The sequence below is a fragment of the Sinohyriopsis cumingii genome, chromosome 4, assembly GCF_028554795.1.
Source record: "Sinohyriopsis cumingii isolate HCF-2022 chromosome 4, ASM2855479v2, whole genome shotgun sequence".
Taxonomy (NCBI): Eukaryota; Metazoa; Mollusca; class Bivalvia; order Unionida; family Unionidae; genus Sinohyriopsis; species Sinohyriopsis cumingii.
In genome coordinates, this window is record NC_142964.1 from 142,236,172 (window position 1) to 142,253,016 (window position 16,845).

At 34.8% G+C, this 16,845-nt stretch overlaps 1 protein-coding gene across 3 annotated transcripts in view; it reads right to left on the reverse strand.

Annotated features, from left to right (window-relative positions):
• LOC149802224 (dedicator of cytokinesis protein 4-like) overlaps positions 1 to 16,845 on the reverse strand; it is a 365,588-nt gene that overhangs the window by 190,138 nt on the left and 158,605 nt on the right. For all 3 annotated transcript variants that reach the window (XM_089956651.1, XM_089956650.1, XM_089956649.1), the window contains 3 exons: positions 14,249 to 14,357; positions 10,665 to 10,857; positions 3,594 to 3,721 (listed from right to left, as the gene is read on the reverse strand). In XM_089956651.1, the coding sequence (XP_089812777.1) occupies positions 3,594 to 3,721; positions 10,665 to 10,857; positions 14,249 to 14,357 (430 nt within the window). The remainder of the gene's footprint in view (positions 1 to 3,593; positions 3,722 to 10,664; positions 10,858 to 14,248; positions 14,358 to 16,845) is intronic.

The window sequence follows — 16,845 nt, forward strand, 5'->3', positions numbered from 1 at the left end:
GTAATTACTTCGGATATGCATGACGTCATTTGTTACTACACTTTCAAACTGAATGGTATTATGTTTGATATCACAGTGGATACAGATGTTAAAACCTGTGTCAACAAACGGTAGAAATGAGTCCAATACTACCACAAAGAGCCTGTAGGTTCATGGTTCATGCCTTGTGACTGCTGAACCAACAAAACTCCATTACAACCTAGGCAACTATTGTGTGGTATGATTAATCACTTTATATAGCAGTTTTTGGACTTAAGGAAAGCATTCATAATTTGTTGAATAAACTCTGAAACTTCTGCTATTCTATAAAATAAAAAAACATATCTGCATCAGTCTGCCAAACTTGCTGATAACAATTAATTGCAGTCAACATGTAGTTATTGTGCAATTTACATGTAGTTATTGTGCAGTCTACATGCAGTTATTATGCAAATTACTTGTTTTTTCAATGAAACCAAATGAGATCAACTGGCATGGAAACCAAAAGGAGCTTTGAAAGTAGAGGCAGGCAAAGCTCATTGACAAAGGTGAAAAAAATTGTTTAATGCATGGAAGTCCAAGTTTTCTCTGAATATTGCTGAATCGATAAAGAAAGATCACACTTGTGACCATCAATCATTTTAAGCGTAAGAAGAGGTAGCCCTTTTTTTTCTGCGGTGTGCAACAACATAGCTTATAAAAGAGGCTGTGTGGAACAGAGAACAAAGGCTAGGACTCTGTCCATGTTGGTAGGCAGCTATCTCAAGGCACGGAATATGTGTTGCCCTTGCCGGTGACACAGCCTAGACTGATGATGGAGGAACTGTCTGGTGCTGGTCTACTATCTTCCTTGGGGGTCAGTACTGGTTAGTGCAAGATTTTGTTTATTGATTCTGTTTACTTGGTTGCCAGTGCTGCTTAAAGCTGGGAGGGGGTAAACTATGAAAATCAATTAACATACCCGAATTTGGTGTTGAACATTCTTGATGTAATTGGCATTCAGCTCAGAACTGGAGCTGGAACTGGGAAAGTCAATTACCATATCTGGTCCCATGAGTTTAAGGTGCAGACTGACAAAGCTGTGTAGTTTTTGATGCCACAAGTCTGGTACTAGATATCCTGGGAAATGTCACCATAGCTAGTACCAAGATACACTGTGTTGACTGCATACTACTTGTCTGGATAAGCTGCCATACCATGGCCCACTGTATTGTGAAAATCCAAATTATTTGCAGTGAGAGAGAGAGTCTTGTACTTGTGGGTTTACAGCCATTTTTAGCACATGATAGGCTATAGATAATGGCCAGTATAACTGGTGGGGGAAGAACCCAGGAAAACCCCAGGACAAACTACTGACCCAAGGGAAGCTACTGACAAGCTTTCTCACATATACACACTGGTTGAGACCAAGACTCAAACCCAAAGAGGTGAGATGACAGTGATTGGAAAAGGCAAACACTTTAGACCACTTGGCCACATGGGGCCCGTGAGATGGAGTGAAGTGTTGGCAAGGGAGCAAAACTGATGGAGTCCACATCCTTAATCATACATTTTCTCACTCATTCACTGCTCATAGCAAGTGGTAATAATGATTGCCCATACCTCCTCAGGCTAGTTTAAGCACATATGAAATGAATCACCCAAAATTGCACCTCATACAACAGAAATTCAGGTAGGGTGATTGACATTGGTCTAACTGAAGACATTTACACGACACTTACTCAATCCTGTTTATTGTATTTGCAGGCACATACCAATACACACAGCAGAACAATGGCAGGCACTGGTGAAAACAGCCTGTGTTACCCTAACTGTGAAAGAATGCTAATGATTAGGGCAAAATGCCTATGAATACAACATGCATGACCTTTCAACATGTAGTAATTGACAATTGTTTGACAGAATTCATAGAAAAGGTCAACAGCAGTGCTATGGAGCCATGGAAAGGCAACTGACGTGGTGCAGATGTCTTTATCATATACTGAAATTTAAAAAATGTATGAGCAAAATATTGGTCCTTGATGAAAAACAAGTATGAACAAGACTGAAATTTGAACGGAATATGATGCCCTGTTTGAGAAAACTCACCAGAATGGCTCATATGATAACAGGCACAAGTGGATTTTGGTTATGTGAGATTTCAAAAATGAGTCTGCTTCCTAAAACAAGTAGAATATGTAACTGATGAAGTGACTGTACATGGATCCAATCCAAGGGGAGACCACTTTAGCATGACTTCAACTTTTGGAAGCAGATGACATTTAAGCACTTTTTTTCTAATTGCAAGCCTGGGAGGGCTAGATTTGCAAGGTGTGGATAATATACTCCAAAGGTATTAAGATCAGATAAGGCATTTAAAAAAGGAAAGGTGTGTGTGTGTGCATGTGTGTGTGTGTGTATGTTTCCTTACCCTAAGTGCGAGCTATCCACAATGTTTGGGGTCAGGTGTGAAACTAATATTATTATGCACAAACTATTTTACTTCTGTTTGTGTCTTACTTTGACCTTTGACTTTTTGACTTGAATATCAATAGCCTTCATCCCAACCCTAATTGCAAACCAATCACAAAGTTGGTGATGTAGGTCATATAGAACTTTTGTTATTATGTGCAAGTCATTCAGTCAAAGTGACCTTGATCTCTAACCTTTTGAATAGAAAAGTGCAAGCCATTCACAAAGTCTCATAACCATTGATGATGGAGAACTTGAGTTATTGTACAGAAACCATTTTTGTTTCATTCATTGTGACCTAGATCTTTTTCCTTTTAAGAATGAAAACAATAAGGTTCTTCTTTATCCCAAGTCCAAGCCATCCAGAAAGTTCAGTAACTATTGAGAGTGGAAATTTGAATTACTGTCCAGAAACTATATTTCTACTTTCAGTCAGTGCCCTTGACCTTTTATCTTTCGACCCTGATATTGATGGAGTTCTTCCTTACCCAAGTACAAGCTAGTTACAAAGTTTGGTAACTGCTGATGGTGAAGAACTTGAGAATTGTGTGGAAACCATTTTCCTTCTCTCAGTAACAGTGAACTTGACCTTTGCTGTTCTGAGCCTGAAATTAATAGGGTTTTACTTATCCAAAGTACAAATCATCCACAAGGCAATTGTAGATGGTGGACAACCAAAGTTATTGTGCAACACCACGATATGTTATACTCATCCTTATAGAAGGCATATAAAAACTGTCTGATTATAAAATAGATGGAAACCATAAGCAATGCTATAACACATGCTTTAACAAGTACAAATAAATATTTTTGGGTCAAAACTTCAAAAAAATACTCATTGGTAAGTGCAGGTCTTAATTCTAGAATGTATTTTAGGAGGGAAGTGGGTTTGAAGTGCTCTCTGAAGCATCATTATTTCTTGTTGCTGAACTTAGCTCTATACAAGGTGTCTCATGATTGGGTGCAATGCACCCATTATGAGACCTTGCAAAATCTACTTAAATAGTACATCTTTAAGTATACAGTGAAGTTATTCCACTGTATCACAGAACAGTGAATACTGCCCATGTCTCCATGGCATTTTATTCATGCAAAAGTCTGATAAACCAAGTCTGGATGATCAAGACTTAGCTGTATTCAAATCTTTGACATCCAAAACCTACCTTCTTTAAGTTGAAGATGATATCCAGAATATCTCCCAACAGCTCAATGGCCAAAGCTTTGTGTTTCTTCTCCTTGACAGAGTTTTTGATCTGCACCATGCACAACATAATCAATTCATCACGAGTTTCTGTACAAGAAAGTAAATGACTTGTAATCATATCATTCATTTCAGTTCACATACAGGAAAATGTACAAGAAAGTAAATGACTTGTAACCATATCATTTATTTCAGTTTACATACAGGAAAATTAAAAGTAATGTACACTAAATTCTCTTTTTTAAACCAAGTTCAACTATAAATGAAATGGACTCGGATCGGACTTGGAAATCAACCTGAGCTTGAGTTTCGGCTTGAGATTTTGTTTTGACATGTCACAAATAATAATACATTTGAAAGGCTGTTTCTGACTGGCTGACAGAGGAAACTCTCCGCGCCTGGAGATCATAAAATTCTTGAGACTGAGGTTTTACTCTGAGCCAAAAAAAACTGACATTACAAAAGTAAAGTTATTTGTGACTGACAGAAACAAAATGACAATCTCATAAGTTTTTAGCAGCCCTGCTGTTGCACTATGCACTAGCAGAATAGAGTGTATACTAATAATTATTTTAACTATCCGTAAGTATATTACATTGAAGATGGCCCGTACCTTATTATGGCAACTCTGGCTTTAATCCAGATGTTTTTATATGCAGCTATATATCTGACCTATATAACTCTATCTAAAATGGATGGTAGATAGATCTGTACAATGCCCAATATAAATCTGCCTTGCCAAGCATAGCTGTTTTTACGATTCATTACATAATTCATAATATGTTTGTAGGTAGCGGGGTACATACAACACAAATTAAATAGAGTTTTGTAAGACTGCACAAGGTTTAGATAATAAAAAAGAAAGTTTTGTTAAACAGAAGTAGTTCCTTTTAATGTGGTTTCCCATGTTGTTACTTAATCCATTTCCAAATTTATTCTAAATATGACATGGGAATTTAGTATGCGATGAAATATTTATGTCCACATCAGTAAATACATACCAATATATTGACTGCACAATTAGCACCTATTCATATTACATCTTGAATTCAATAGTTATTTGAAATAGGATCATGGTATTGACAAAGTATATGGAGTTGATCATACTGATACAGTATACTGAGGTGATAAAGTATATGGACTTGATCATACTGACACAGTATATGGAGGTGATAGTACTGACACAGTATATGGAGTTGATAGTACTGACACAGTATATGGAGTTGATAGTACTAACACAGTACCACATTTGCCAGCCTATAAGACGATACTTTTTTACCAGAAAATCTTAGCTTTGTCTTATACTCCAAATCAACTTATATATGGATTTTGTCATCCAAATCAATGTCATCATATGTCACATATTTTTTATATGGAAAAAAATTCTCCAAAAGTATGATTAATAAGGTTTAAAATAATATTTCATTTTGGGGAAGAGATTGTGTATGAAAAAATATATAAGGATTTTAAGCAATTGCATGATGGTCAGTATTAAAAATGAACATACATCAGATGTAACTGCACTAAAGCAGCATGTATTAGTAATATACGCTGTTTAAATTTGATATATGTGCGTTAGAAGATGAATAAGATGAATAACCATGACAAATACAGATATTCCATCACCATTTTCTTACTGCACCTCATAATCAAATAAAAATAATGCCCCATTAAGACAGAGAAAGAGAGAGAGAGAGAGAGAGAGAGAGAGAGAGAGAGAAAGAAAGAGAGAGAGAGAAAGATTGTACAGTAATCTGACTTTATTGTTCACTTACTTGATGTCTGTTATCTTACTCATGTGCAAAAGTGCAGTACCATATTCCATTATCAATTAATACCACTAGGTAAGCAATTCCTTCTAGTTTTAGTTATTACTTCCATTGTCCAAGACTTATGTGACTTTGTAGTGATATTTACATGCTAATTAAGTATGCTACAGCTGTAGTCAGGTTTTCTTAAGCTAGTACCTGTTTAAGGTCAAAATTTGGCAGACAAGATCAGATTAGTGAGGCTACCAATACAGAAATGAGGCTACCCATGGTTATTATGAATATGGTACCATATGATGAAAGGAAATGCCTGGTGGTTACTCGTGTAAATTTCTCAACTAGTGACATCTTTTGAACTTGCCAATAGGAATGATAGCAATTACAGTAACATATAGCATGAGCAAAGATCAAAAACAATTGACTCCTAAGTACAGGAAGAGTACATGCAATTTAAAATAAAATCTTATATGTTGGAAATGAAGAGGTTGTTATACTTGCAAAAAAATTAGACTGCATGTAAAATGGTCATTCTTGGGATTTAACCTAAATGGAGTCTATATGGATATAACTATTGTGAATATTTAAACCCTGAAGGTATGTATTTTCAGCATTTACATCAACTATTTAATTTATTAATGTTTTCTCTCTCTCTGACAAAAGCTTCAGCTAAACAGGGGCAGTAAGGTCCAAAAAACACACAAAGAGCTGGAATCTCTCTCTCTCTCTCATATATCAGGCCATATTTTATTTTGATCACAAGGTGCAAGAAGAAAAATGTGATGGAATACATATGTATCTCTCTGCATTTCTCTTCCAAAAAAAATGTGGAGAAAGCAATTTTTTAGCACTAGTGATGCAATTTCCCATTGCTGGTAATCTGAAACAGTATACAGTGATACTTTTAATATTTACAGAACCAGAAGTTATTATAGTTTAATTCCATACATCATCACTAATTTTATCCTCTCTGTAACTCAATAAATGTTCAGGTCAGCTGTAGCTTAAAGTACAAAATACTTTTAAAATACTTTGTGTGAAACCAAATAGGTACTTTTAGTTACAATATAAAACTGAGGTTTTGTTCTGGCCTTGTCTCATACTCAGCATTGACTTATAAATGGATGAAGGATGGACTTATATTCTGCACTGACTTATAGGCTAGCAAATATGGTATATGGAGTTGACAGTACTGACACAGTATATGAAGTTGATAGTACTGACACAGTATATGGAGTTGACTGTACTGACACAGTATACTGAGTTGACTGTACTGACACAGTATACTGAGTTGACAGTAATGACACAGTATATGGAGTTGATAGTACTGACACAGTATATGGAGTTGACTACTGACACAGTATACTGAGTTGACTGTACTGACACAGTATACTGAGTTGACAGTACTGACACAGTATACTGAGTTGACTGTACTGACACAATATATGAAATTGATCATACTGATTCAGTATATGGAGTTGATAGTACTGACATAGTATAAAGAGTTGACAGTACTGACACAGTATACAGAGTTTATAGCACTAATAGCATATTCAGAATTGGTAGAATTTACACAGTATATGGAGTTGACAGTACTGACACAGTATATGCAGTTGGCAGCACAGTATACACAGTGAATAGTATTGACAAAGTATATGAAATTTATGGTAACTGGGTACCACGAAAAAAAATTGTACCATGTTATTTCTGAACATTCTGCAATATGTATCAGAAAATACCATATTTATATCAGAGACCAACAATTTAATGTTCTGTCAATAGATGGAGAAATATCTTGCTCTGATTTAAATGCCAGCATATTATATCCGTTCTAGTATCTGAAAAAAATTAACTTGAGACAATATCTCACTTCAAAAGAAAATCACAGCCTCTCCCCCTCTCTAACATTAAATGGTCAGTACCATTAAGTAGATGAATTGGCTATGTGTATGTTGATTGTTGTATAAATTGTGATCTAAAAACTATATGTGGGATGATTCAGTTTACACTGTAGAATAAAACACAGTTACTCAACAAACGAGTAAATATTTAGTGGACAAAAGAAATTGTGTAAAACTCGAAGGAAAACAGTTGCTCTCTTAATCCTAATATGATCTGCAGTCTTGCCATGGAATCTGTATACTTAACTCATTAAAATACACCAGTAAAAAAATAAAAAAGGACAATCTATTTCAATCCAAAATGTTTCCAAAAGTTGCTTTTGCCTGAATACCTTACACAACATTTCATTTGGCCACCATGTGACATGTGTTAAGCACGTGAATAAAGGATCATAAATATAATTTTATTTGTAATATTCAAAATTAAATTGTGACAAATACAACTTATGTGTAAAAAAAAGATATGATTTGTTATATTTATTTTGTTCTGACCAATGAAAACATGCTGTTCAAATAATTAAATTCTTAACAAGATTACTCAGGAAGTTTTGTATGTTACTTGTGGTGGAAACTACTAGTAGAGTTACAAAGTACCATGGTACATACCACTGAAAAAATAGTGCAGTAAACCAGTAATACCAAGCACCTCCAGAGTTTATTGTGTTGACACAATATATGGAGTTTACAGTGTACAGAGCTGAAAGTATCAACACAGTATAAGGGTTGATAGCACTGACAGTCAATGGAAGATAAAAGATGATTAACAAAAATGTCACAAAAAGCCTGTTCTGTACTTCTGGTCTTTTCCATACTCCGTCAAATCAAAACTGCTTCACAGCCCACTAAAAAAACATTAAAAATATCCAGTGAAATAGATTTAGGTTTGCATTATGACAGATTCAAATAACAATATGGCAGAACCATTTTGTCGTATCAAAAATAAACCCTCAGAACTGCCTCAGGACAATACAACCAGGTCCAATATGACTAACAATGGACCAATATCAAGTCAAATACAAAACACCCATTTAATAACATAATAGATTACTTACAATTTTCAAGCAAATACTGTGCACCCTGATCTGCTGGTACATTATGCTGTACATAATTGGGTCTACATCTTGGTATATACAACAGCTGTAAAGTAACTTTACATTCAGAGTACATGTCAGAATATGCTTATATTTAGCCAAGTAATAAAAGAAAGATCTGCATCTAATGAAAACTTTGTTTTATCAAACAAGTAATAAAAGAAAGATCTGCATCTAATGAAAACTTTGTTTTATCAAATAAATACTTCTAGATAATCATACACTAAACTACAGGGGGGTCCTGAGTGGCCGAGTGGTCTAAAGCCCTCACCATTACGGATCACTGCCTTCTCACCTCTGCGTGGGTTCAAGTCTCGGGCTTGGCCAATGTGGGTATGTGAGAAAGCTTACCAGTTGCTTCTCATGGGTATCTGGTTCTTCCTGGTGTTTTCCCAGGTTCTTCCTCCACAATTTATACTGGCCACCATGTATAGCCTACCCTGTGCTGAAAAATGGCGTTAAACCCTATAACAAGAGCAACTAAACCACGGACATTCCATTTAAATCTATCTCATAGGAGATGAAGCTGGCAGATAACTTTTCTAGTGATTTGGAGAGAATTATCTGATAAAAAAATTTTATGTATCAATTTAGAAACCCCCAAAATAAGTGACATTTTACTGAAGACCAACTTCCCCCTTGGCTATCGGAATTTAAATCCTAAACATTTCCCAGACCAAAGACAAATAATTTTCCTGACACTGGGAGCCCTGAAAGAAAGGTGAGTTTAAACTGAACAGCCCTTAGATACCAACATATACTAATCATGTCAGCAGTAAGACACAATATGGCATCATAACAAGTGTCACCCCATGTTAAGGTTTGTGTTGCATTAGGTTTTTATGTGATTAGACCCAAATCACATCATTACTGATTAGTCAAGTGTAAATTTATAAGTAAATAGTGTAAAAATGGTAAGGTTATCCAGAAGATGAGAAATTGTGTGCTTAATGCTGTCAGTACAATGATATCCTAGGATGAAGAAGGCTCAAAAACATATAGAATCGACACATGACAAAAAGAGAAAACTTTGGTGCTGTAACAAGGAAAGCAAAGGTATTTAATGTATTGCTAAAATTATGTGGAAAAAACTGCAGTGCAATGTTTGAAATAATTCAGTGCTATAGGTTCTGCAGAAAACCTCCAAAGAAGTGCTCAGCTACAAAAGCTTGGTGTTAATGGTGACCAGGTCCTATGTTGTCTCATAAAAAGAAACAGCAGGCAGACTAGTGGATCTGACAAAATGAATTAAATCAATCAATTCCTATATAGGTGCGTGTAAGAACAACCCATTGGTGTCTAAATCGTGCAGGATATTTTAAGAGTGTCACATGAAAACAAATCATAATCTTCAAAGTGAACCGAATTTGCCGAATTGATTGTTGTATGGGAAATATAAAGTTGAACCTTGAGAGAAATGCCGCTTTAATGAATCGTTGATGACTCAACAGTGGAAAACTAATAATGGCGTTAACTGTTTGACATGGTCCTCATAAGCTCCATTATTAACATTATAAACCTGGAAGTTCTCAATTCTAAGTACAGGGAGATAATTATGAGACCAAACCTGCAAATGAGCACAAGAAGGTGCTTACTGTAACATGGCAGTCAGTACCACTTTTGTCACATAACAAGTTTATACCTGTCTATTCCAACGAGAACACAAGTTATTCGAAAAGACATATAAAAAAGTACTTATGGGCAAGTCAATAAATTCCTATATTTAACTTCCATCTTCTGCATACAATTACAGATATCCATTTCAGGCATCACATCAATGCAATACTCCTGTCATAATGGAGTACTTGCCGTATTTATTCTATTAACAACCTTGATCTAATTATCACTGTTCTTACCCAATTTTCAAAATCAAAATATGCTGATCTGGGAATAAAATTTTCTGAATGCCTCCAAATTAAACCACCATCATAAAACTCCTACTAATATGCCTAAATGAAAAAAAACAATTAACAATATGCAAAGTTCCCTCACTATAATGCCCTTCCCTATAACACTAAGGCATATAGTCATGTGCTAATATATTTCATTAAGTGCTAGTAAAATTATAAATGACCTTCATTAATAGGCAGTACTACTATAATGTAGAATTACTTGTGGGATCCCAATGACAGCATTATAATGAGGGAATACCACATATGTTTCTCAAAGTCTACACACAAGGCTACAAAACAAATGAAATCACATACAAATCATTCAAATTTCAAAAAAAATTCACAGACTGGTGTCCAAAAAATATTATATTGAGATAAATTACCATCTGACTGGAAAACTTTGCTTGCAACTGTCCTCTGCAGAAGTTCAAGTTTGGCTTTGGTTAGGTCCTCTGGGATTTCCGAGGCCTTGGGCATATTCTGAAGAGCTAGCTTGATAAAGTCAGTCAAATTCTTTTCACTGATTACATGTAGCAGGGGCTCATACACCATGTGCAGATTCCCTAGTAATGCCATCTAGAACATTTGAGAGAAAATACACCACATTTTACCCTTAAAGTAAAACCTGTCTTGACAGCTAACTGCTATAAAAAAAACACCTACTTTGAGAGACTAGATTCTCATTGCAATGATTTATTGATTACACATGTTCATGACCTATCATGAGTAACCACCTGTCTTTACAGGACAAATTACTTCAAAGATACAAGCTGCATGGACATTTATATTGTCAATGGCAGATAAATACAGAGAGCCAAAAGTGTGTGTAAATGTGTTGAATCCCAGGCAACACCATTTATATGTATTATGAACTTATCTGGATGGCCTCTGCACTATACCTTCTTCCTTGTCGTCTAAAAGAAAAAACTCAAATTGGAGATGATATTGCTCAGTGAAACAAACACTGTTGGAACTTAAAGTTTAATGGATCCACAAATAAATAAAATGCATTTTAAATGGTCTTCAAATCCATGGCTGTTATTGTATATAAATAACCTAACTGATGTCACAATGGCTTGATCATGTGTCATCAACAATAGTACATATGCAATAATTTGAGGCTATTTAAATGGGTTGATTTCCAAAAGTTCCAGGAATTCCTTGGATATTAAAAGCATAGGTCTTTCAGTGATGCTTGAAATGTCATGAAAACTGTTCTCTTTATAGACAATGGTTATTTATATGCATCTGTTCACTGCATGTTTAGTATGATATAAATCTGACAACAGCTTATAAGTCTGGGAAGTATCACTACATTGACATCTGAGTCTCTTTCAAAGAGTCAAAGTTATCTGACCACGCCGTAAGGGATGAGGAGGTTTCGAGTGGGTATTTTATGTGACTGGTGATGGAAAATAAAACTGATACCTGCAAAGAGAATTTATGTATGTACAATGTACACTTAGCTGAAAAGACTCTGATTTGTCACTGTACAATCTAACAGATCAGTGGTCTATCATATCTGTTTGAAATCCTAAGTACTCCAATCAGCATAGTCCATGGCCTGATATCACATAATGTGCTAACAGAGCAGTGGTCTGTCATGTCTGTTTGAAATCCTAAGTAAAATAATCAGCATAGACCATAGCCTGTCATCACATAATGTGCTAATAGAGCAGTGGTCTATCATGTCTGTTTGAAATCCTAAGTAAAATAATCAGCATAGACCATGGCCTGATATCACATAATGTGCTAACAAAGCAGTGGTCTATCATGTCTGTTTGAAATCCTAAGTAAAATAATCAGCATAGACCATGGCCTGATATCACATAATGTGCTAACAAAGCAGTGGTCTATCATGTCTGTTTGAAATCCTAAGTAAAATAATCAGCATAGACCATAGCCTGTCATCACATAATGTGCTAATAGAGCAGTGGTCAAATACAGTTTGCCTGAAATCCTATGTAAAATAAACAGCATAGACCCAGATCTACCACTGCATAATGTTCTAACTGATCAGTAGTCTATCTGTTTGAAATCCTAACTAGAATAAACTACATACACACTGATCTGTCACTGCATAACATGATAACAAATTAGTGGTCTATCCTGTTTGTTTGAAATCCAAACTACAATAAACTGCATATATATTGATCTGTCATTGCAGAATGTGATAACAGATCAGTGCTTTGAAATCCTGAGTAGAATAAACTGCAAATACCTTGATCTGAGTTATGTATATTTAATTTGCATTGTTGTTAGTTTTAAAAAAAATTTAAACTTCATTATATGCTACTGTATTGTAAGGTTGTATTTTAGTCCTAACCTTGTCCAAAATCAAGTTTATTTTCTTCTTGACCTGAATTATTTTTTTATTCTGTAATACATAGCTAAAATATTCTCAATGTGTATGAGCTTAATATTAGGATCATTATTAACAGAAGTAAACATGTCTATTTGGGTCTGGGTCTAGGTTATTGGAATTCCCCGACAATTTATCTGGTGTACCTGGTATAGTCCAGGCTATATGATATAATTTAGTAACATAGTTTCTATAACTAACATATTATTTTGTAAACACTAAGAAGTTTCTAGAAGATTATTTTCCATTGGGTAATATTTTTTTTAGAAAATGCTAATTAGACCTGAAGTCATTCATAATGAAACAATACACACAAATACATAAGAAACAATATTTGACATTCACAAATTATGGATAATTCTTTTAGCATTCCAACTGAAATTTGCCTTCCACAGGAAAGATAGAGGGTTGGCACCAAAAATGCACAGAACTAGTTACTGCACAATTGTTACTTTCTTAGTTCTGTGCAGAATATTTTGTATGCTGCAGATAGAAAATATTCCGCAAGTGTTAACATTTTTTGTGCTTGTTAAAAATATACTGCACAGAATCAAGAGTATGTAATGATCATGTAGTAACTGGTTCTTTGCAGCAACTGATGAAAACACTCTATTATACCAATGTTTCTAATTACCTGTACATTCTACACTGTGCAGCAACTGATGTAAACCCTCTATCATATCTGTATACTTGGTAAACCTTCTATCATATCTGTATACTTGGTAAACCCTCTATCATATCTGTATACTTGGTAAACCCTCTATCATATCTGTATACTTGGTAAACCCTCTATCATATCTGTATACTTGGTAAACCCTCTATTATATTTGTATACTTGGTAAACCCTCTATCATATCTGTATACTTGGTAAACCCTCTATTATATCTGTATACTTGTATGTATGTTATATATGTTCTTTTATGTTTACAATGTTTTTACTTTATATCTGTATTTTAATTTAGATGTATGGACTATGTAGTCTGAAATAAAGATTCTTATCTTATCCTATACCAATGTCTTAAATTACCTGTGCATTTTACACTACACAGCAACTGATGTAAACCCTCTATTATACCAATTTCCCACTTTATCTCTGAATTTTACACTACACAGCAACTGATGTAAACCCTCTATTATACTGATTTCCCACTTTATCTCTGAATTTTACACTACACAGCAACTGATGTAAACCCTCTATTATACCAATTTCCCACTTTATCTCTGAATTTTACACTACACAGCAACTGATGCAAACCCTCTATTATACCAATTTCCCACTTTATCTCTGAATTTTACACTACACAGCAACTGATGTAACCCTCTATTATACCAATTTCCCACTTTATCTCTGAATTTTACACTATTTTAGCAGCAAATTTTGAATACAAGATTATATCATGTTGGAAATATTTTTCAGACACACCCAGTTAATTCACATTACAAAATCCACACACCTCACACACTACATAAATGTGTTACATCTCAAATGCATTCTCTATTTTGCTGACTGCAGTGCTGGCTTATTACATTTGCCAGCAAACAAGACTCATGGCTCCATACTGTATGGATGAATACAATGAAATGCTATCAAGTTTGTTTAGTTACCTGTGCAGCCTTTCCAATTTGATTGGGTTTGTTAGCAAGCAATGTACCCATGCCATAAAACAGCTGTTCAAGGTTGTTTAGAAACTCAGATTCCCCACTGGTGCCTTGACTGAACACAATGAAAGAAGATACAAACATATATTAAAGGAATTCTATTTAATTCTGTGACTGTCATATGTAAAAGCTCTTGACCAACACTTGGATAATCCTCAGGGGTGAATCCAGAAGTTTTCAAATAGGGTTATGTGTTTAGAAGGTGGTTGACTGTTTTGCTTAAGTTGGCTGACTGGTTTTTTGTGGGTTTTTTCCTCACTTAAAACTGGAATGTTTTGACTGGAAAAAACAGATTAATCAATGATTATGGCTCACTGCTACTTTTACTAGTGTAATTGATTAAGATTAGAACTTAAAATTGCAAATGATCTTTAAATTTGTTTATAGTTATGACATCATCCTTGGCAACAGAAAACTGAAGACTAGATCTGTCTCCATGCAGATGACTATAGCACAGAGAGAAAAAAACTGATTGCAAATGTTCTTGATAAAGTATTTATTGATGAATGGATCTATATTGTGTGGTTATTAATTTTACCCTATTCATCATTCAAAGACATGTCAAAAATATTTTCTTTCCCTAAGGGAGAACAAAACTGTTTGAAACAGAATTGACATCGCCCAAAAGAAACTCACATGCAACATGCTATATATATTCTTTCTACTTTTCTACCAACTTGCTGCATAACTTCAGTGGTGTAAAGGTAACATATTTTCTAGTGAATATCCACTAAACATTACATCAGCAGTTTGAGCCTATTTCACTATGGCACTATTTCTTTGTTTCTGTCTTTTATTCTCCTATCAGACTTTTGCTGAATAACTGAAACCATTATCTATTCATTTCAACTGGAAGGATTATGTTTATCATTATCTAATCATTTCAACTGGAAGCTTACATTTATCATTATCTATTCATTTCAACTGGAAGCTTATGTTTATCATTATGTATTCATTTCAACTGGAAGCTTACATTTACCATTATCTAGTTCAGTCCTGTTTATCATTCCACTGTTTCCTGATTAGTATACAGTAATACCTCGAACATTCGCGAGGTTAGGTTCCAGAACCAGTCATGGATCAGGAGGAATCGCGAATGTTTGGTACAAGTCACTAAAAATGCTAATAAATGCTTATTTCTAGAGTTTAAACCCTAAATATGACCCAAATCATGCTCCCAAAGCACTTTAATTTCATTTAAAAGTTAGCTTAATACATTACCCTAATGGGTATTTGCCACACTAGCGCATTTACAGTACTGTACATGTATACTAATATTACCCCTATACTAATTCATTGGCTGCCGTTTTCTTTTGCACTCACAGTAAGGTAAAACCAAGTAACGAATGGGACTGTAAACTTAATGACTGACGTTTTCTTTGTCATTGTCAGGAAGGTAAACTAGGTAAACTTCATATGTCACAGAAGTCATATAACGAAGGTACAATTCAATAAAATAAAGAAAACATGTATGTAGAGGGTACCAATGAAAATTTCGCGAATCCGTGAATTCGCGAATCCAGAAACGTGAATGCACGAGGTATTACTGTAAATCTTTTGCTTGTGACCATGTGTGGGTGTGCAAGAAAGAGAGATAAAGAAAGGCAAGCAGAGAGACAGAAGCTGTAAGAATGCCAAGAAAAACTCAAGGTGACAGAACCTTTTGAGTTTGTCCTTTAAATCCTTGCCAGTGTTCATCTGCTGGATGTGTATTTTCTTTTATTGTTAAACTTTAAATGTGAACATGTGTGTTCTATATGTACATGTGGATCATCAAAATTGGACAAGATGGTGGAAAATAACTGCTCCATTTTTCAAATTAAGTTCTAGAATGTGAAATGTAGGTCCAAGTGACCTATTTTGCTGTAAAAGTGTGGTACTAATATAGATGCACACTTTATATGATACGATGAATTTAGGAATATACAGAGGCTGAGGAACAACTTTAAAACATAATTTAACCAAAGTCAAACAAACATTAAAAAAGGTCAAAAGTGACCTACTTTTGTGATGATGGTATAGAGCACTCATCATGGATCTACAGAAGTGTGTATGTGTGTGTACACACACACACACACACACACACATATATATATACACACATGCACATATACAGAATGCAAAAAGCATATTTGGTCATGAGCTAAATGCAAAAACGTAGCCTAAGCCAGTAAAATGTGAAATGTATGTCATAGTTACTTTCCTCTGTGGTAAGGTATGGTGTAGCATTACTCAAGATACATCCAGTCGTGAAGTTTCATGATACCAGCTAGTACAGTATTTACAGAGAGTGCAAAAAGAAACCCGTCATTTACAACTAAATTAAACACAAATGTAAGAGAAAAATATGTTCCCTGCAATGGGTTAAGTCCTATGATATCCACTAAAAACTGTTGCCCAATGCCAGTGGAAGAACAAATAGTCGACATTCAGTTAGGGTTACCCTATGTATATGTTTTAATCTGTATGGATGTTAACAATGGTAGAGAGACCAATTAATCTCATGAGAACAAATAGTTGACATTCAGTTAGGGTTACCCTAT